Below are 4,322 nucleotides of genomic sequence, written 5' to 3' on the forward strand. Positions count from 1 at the left end.
GAAAGGAAGGCAGAGAGGTTGTGCGGAGGAATGCTGAATTTTGTCACTTCAGCAAATTTAATGCATATTAAAAATCATAATTTATAGAATTATTCATATGGTTTATATTAAAGGGATTGCACACTGCGGGAGAGAAAGGAGAGAGACGGACACCAGTTAAGAGAGAGAAGAAAGACCAAGCAAAACCTCAGTTATTTATTTTCTGTCTTAGTAAAGTAGTTTTTTCCGGACTAAAACCTCCGTTCTCTGTGTCAATCTCGCACGCTCAACCCAACACCCCTCGGTTTACCACATATGGTGGAGAATGCGGGTAACTCAATAGATTTGGGTACCGTGGGGTCGAGTGTGTGGAGATTACCATGGAGGAGCTGGTGCCTCAGTTCATCCTCAGCCAGCAGAAAAGCAACAAGCTCTCCAGGAGCAAGCGCTGGAGGAGCAGCTCCAACAAAACCGCAGACTGGTAGCGGAGGTAGCCCAGTTGAAGGTTGGGAGGGCTCAGGAGTCTGGCCCGAATCAGTTCCTGGTTCAGTTAAGGGAGGAAAGATGACGTGGAGTCGTATCTGTGCACCTTCGAGAGGACGGCCCAGAGGGAAGGATGGCCCAAGCCCCAGTGGGCCAGCGTTGGCACCCTACCTCTCTGGGAAGCCCAGAAGGCCTACTTTGAGTTGAACACTGACCAGGCCGCAAATTATGAGGGACTCAAACGGGAGATACTAAGCCGTTATGGGTTCAATCTCGCACGCCGTGCACAACTGGTCCACGACTGGGCGGCTGTCCAGCGGGAAGTGATGGCAATGTTAGAAATGGGGGTACTGGAGGAGTCACACAGTGAGTGTGCTAGCACCATACCATAGTGCTGGTTCCAAAACCGGACGGAACCGTCCGCTTCTGTAATGACTTCAGGGGCCTGAACGAGGTCAGTAAGTTTGATGCCTACCCCATGCCCCGGGTGGACGAACTGATCGACCGTTTGGGGACGGCGAGATACGTCAGCACCTTGGATCTGACGAAGGGGTACTGGCAGGTGCCACTGGCAGGTGCCACTGGCAGCGGCCTCCCGGGAGAAGACTGCCTTCTCCACCCCGGGGGGGCTATACCACTAACGAGTTCTGCCTTTCTGGCTCCACGGGGCACCAGCGACATTTCAGCGACTCATGGACCGAGTCCTGAGGCCGCACAGTGAGTACGCAGCGGCTTATCTGGACGACATAATTGTGCACAGTGACAATTGGGAGTCACATCTGTGTAAGTTACAGGCCGTGGTTAATGCGCTAAGGGATGCAGGTCTGACCGCGAACCCCCACAAGTGCAAGCTGGGCTACGTCGATGTGGAGTACCTGGGATATCAGATCGGGAGGGGAAATGTGAAACCCCAAGAAAAAGAAATGGCTGCCATTAGGGGATGGCCGGTCCCCTGAACCAAGAGGCAGGTMAAGTCATTCCTGGGGTTAGCAGGCTACTACAGTAGATTTGTACCTAACTTTGCCGCAATAGCTTATCCCCTCACGGAGGTATCCCAGGAGGTCTACCCCTGGGGATGGTAATAGAGGGGAGGTACGTGAGGCAACGTTGGCTCCCTCTGCTGGGCATACGGGAGCTGGGCACCCCGACACGGACAGCTAAGTGGAGGTAATTAGAGGAAAGTGCCAACCAGCCATGGAGGCTAAATAAAAGGAGCACGATGGCACACCGCGGGAGAGAAGGGAGAGAGACGGACACCAGTTAAGAGAGAGAAGAAAGACCGAGCAAAACCTAAGTTATTTCTTTTATATATTTATTTTCTGTCTTATTAAAGTTGTTTTTTCGGCTAAAACCTCTGTCTCTGTGTCAATCTCTGCACGCTCAACACAACACTCATCGGTTTACAACATGATGCACAACTTCTACTTCTAATATAAAAAGCCACTTTTCGTGGAACGACCCATGATATATAATTAATTTAAATGTCCCTTCAAAAATGATTATTTTTAATACTTGTGAATCAATTAGGATGATTAGTTTTAATACCTGTGACTCAATTAGGATGATTAGTTTTAATACCTGTGACTCAATTAGGATGATTAGTTTTAATACCTGTGAATCAATTAGGATGATTAGTTTTAATACCTGTGACTCAATTAGGATGATTAGTTTTAATACCTGTGAATCAATTAGGATGTCATGTAGATCTACATTCACACAGTTAGATATTTCCTCCTCCCAAACTCCATTACTGGAACACCGTCTCTGGGTTTTTCCAACACCATTTTTACACTTCAACACCGCCGTAAAGTCAGCCTTTGCGTTTGACCAGACACCTTCAGCAGGACAAAATTTTGAATTCCCTGTGGAAACAAAATATTTGACAATAAGTAAGAAATAGATATTCAAGACAAATTTTCACCATTTAGATGAACAAGAAATAGGGTGGCTTTTAAAAAAAAATTTTTTTTTAACCCTTATTTTACCAGGTAAGTTGACTGAGAACACATTCTCATTTACCACAACAAACTGGGAAATCGTTACAGGGGAGAGGAGGGGGATGAATGAGCCAATTGTAAACTGGGGATGATTAGGTGACCATGATGGTATGAGGGCCAGATTGGGAATTTAACCAGGACACCGGGGTTAACACCCCTACTCGTACGATAAGTGTCATGGGATCTTTAGTGACCACAGAGAGTCAGTACACCCGTTTTAACGTCCCATCCGAAAGACGGCACCCTACACAGGGCAATGTCCCCAATCACTGCCCTGGGGCATTGGGGTATTTTTATTAGACCAGAGGAAAGGTTGCCTCCTACTGACCACCCAACACCACTTCCAGCAGCATCTGGTCTCCCATCCAGGGACCAACCCTGCTTAGTTTCAGAAGTTCAAGACAATGGTTGAGTTTGAGTTCAGGTCGACTACATTGAAGCTGCTGCCAGATCTCACAATACCTGGATAGGATGATAACCATATCACATGATATAGTAATCTGATACTGGATAGGATGATAACCACATCACATGATATAGTAATCTGATACCTGGATAGGATGATAACCACATCATATGATATAGTAATCTGATACCTGGATAGGATGATAACCACATCATATTGATATAGTAATCTGATACCTGGATAGGATGATAACCACATCATATGATATAGTAATCTGATACTGGATAGGATGATAACCACATCATATGATATAGTAATCTGATACCTGGATAGGATGATAACCACATCACATGATATAGTAATCTGATACCTGGATAGGATGATAACCACATCACATGATATAGTAATCTGATACCTGGATAGGATGATAACCACATCATATGTATAGTAATCTGATACCTGGATAGGATGATAACCACATCATATGATATAGTAATCTGATACCTGGATAGGATGATAACCACATCATATGAATAGTAATCTGATACCTGGATAGGATGATAACCACATCACATGATATAGTAATCTGATACCTGGATAGGATGATAAACATCATATGATATAGTAATCTGATACCTGGATAGGTTGAAACACATCATATGATATAGCAATCTGATGCCAAAACTGAAGTTGATGACGTGTCACACAACCCATGGTTGATGCAATGCAACGTCTGTAATGAAGTCGTCCTGGAACTCACCCAAGAATTTAAAAAATGATACTATACTGAACAAAAATATAAAGTTAACATGTAAAGTGTTGGTCCCATGTTTCATGAGCTGAAATAAAATATCGCCAAATGTTTCCATATGCCAAAAAAACTTTTTCTCTCAAATTGTGTGTACAAATTTCTTTACATCCCTGTTAATTAACATTTCTCCTTGCCAAGATAATCCATCCACCTGACAGTTGTGGCATATCAAGAAGATGATTAAACAGCATGAACATTACACAGGTGCACCTTGTGCTGGAACAACAAAAGGCCACTCAAAAATGTGCAGTTTTGCCACAGATGTCTCAAGTTTTTAAGGGAGCATTCAATTGGCATGCTGACTGCAGTAATTCTGCAGAGAATTTAAAGTTAATTGCTCTACCATAAGCCGCCTCCAACGTCGTTTTAGAGAATTTGGCAGTGCGTCCAACCTGCCTCACAACCGCAGACCACGTGTAAGCACGCCAGCCCAGGACCTCCACATCCAGCTTCTTTACCTGTGGGATTGTCTGAGACCAGCCACCCAGACCGCTGATGAACTGAGGAATATTTCTGTCTGTAATAAAACCCTTTGTGTGGAAAAACTCATTCTGATTGGCTGGGCCAGCTCCCAAGTGGGTGGCCCTGTTCCATCACAGGTCACCCACTGCCCAGTCATGTGAAATTCATGATGTGGCTGTGTATT

At 44.7% G+C, this 4,322-nt stretch overlaps 1 protein-coding gene across 1 annotated transcript in view; it reads right to left on the reverse strand.

Annotated features, from left to right (window-relative positions):
• The window catches only part of adgrf3a (adhesion G protein-coupled receptor F3a), a 29,853-nt gene that overhangs the window by 10,639 nt on the left and 14,892 nt on the right, over positions 1–4,322 (reverse strand). Inside the window, exon 9 of the mRNA XM_023987062.2 lies at positions 2,140–2,324. Within this exon, the coding sequence (XP_023842830.2) occupies positions 2,140–2,324 (185 nt within the window). The remainder of the gene's footprint in view (positions 1–2,139; positions 2,325–4,322) is intronic.

Source organism: Salvelinus sp. IW2-2015, linkage group LG4q.2 (genome assembly GCF_002910315.2).
Source record: "Salvelinus sp. IW2-2015 linkage group LG4q.2, ASM291031v2, whole genome shotgun sequence".
Taxonomy (NCBI): domain Eukaryota; kingdom Metazoa; phylum Chordata; class Actinopteri; order Salmoniformes; family Salmonidae; genus Salvelinus; species Salvelinus sp. IW2-2015.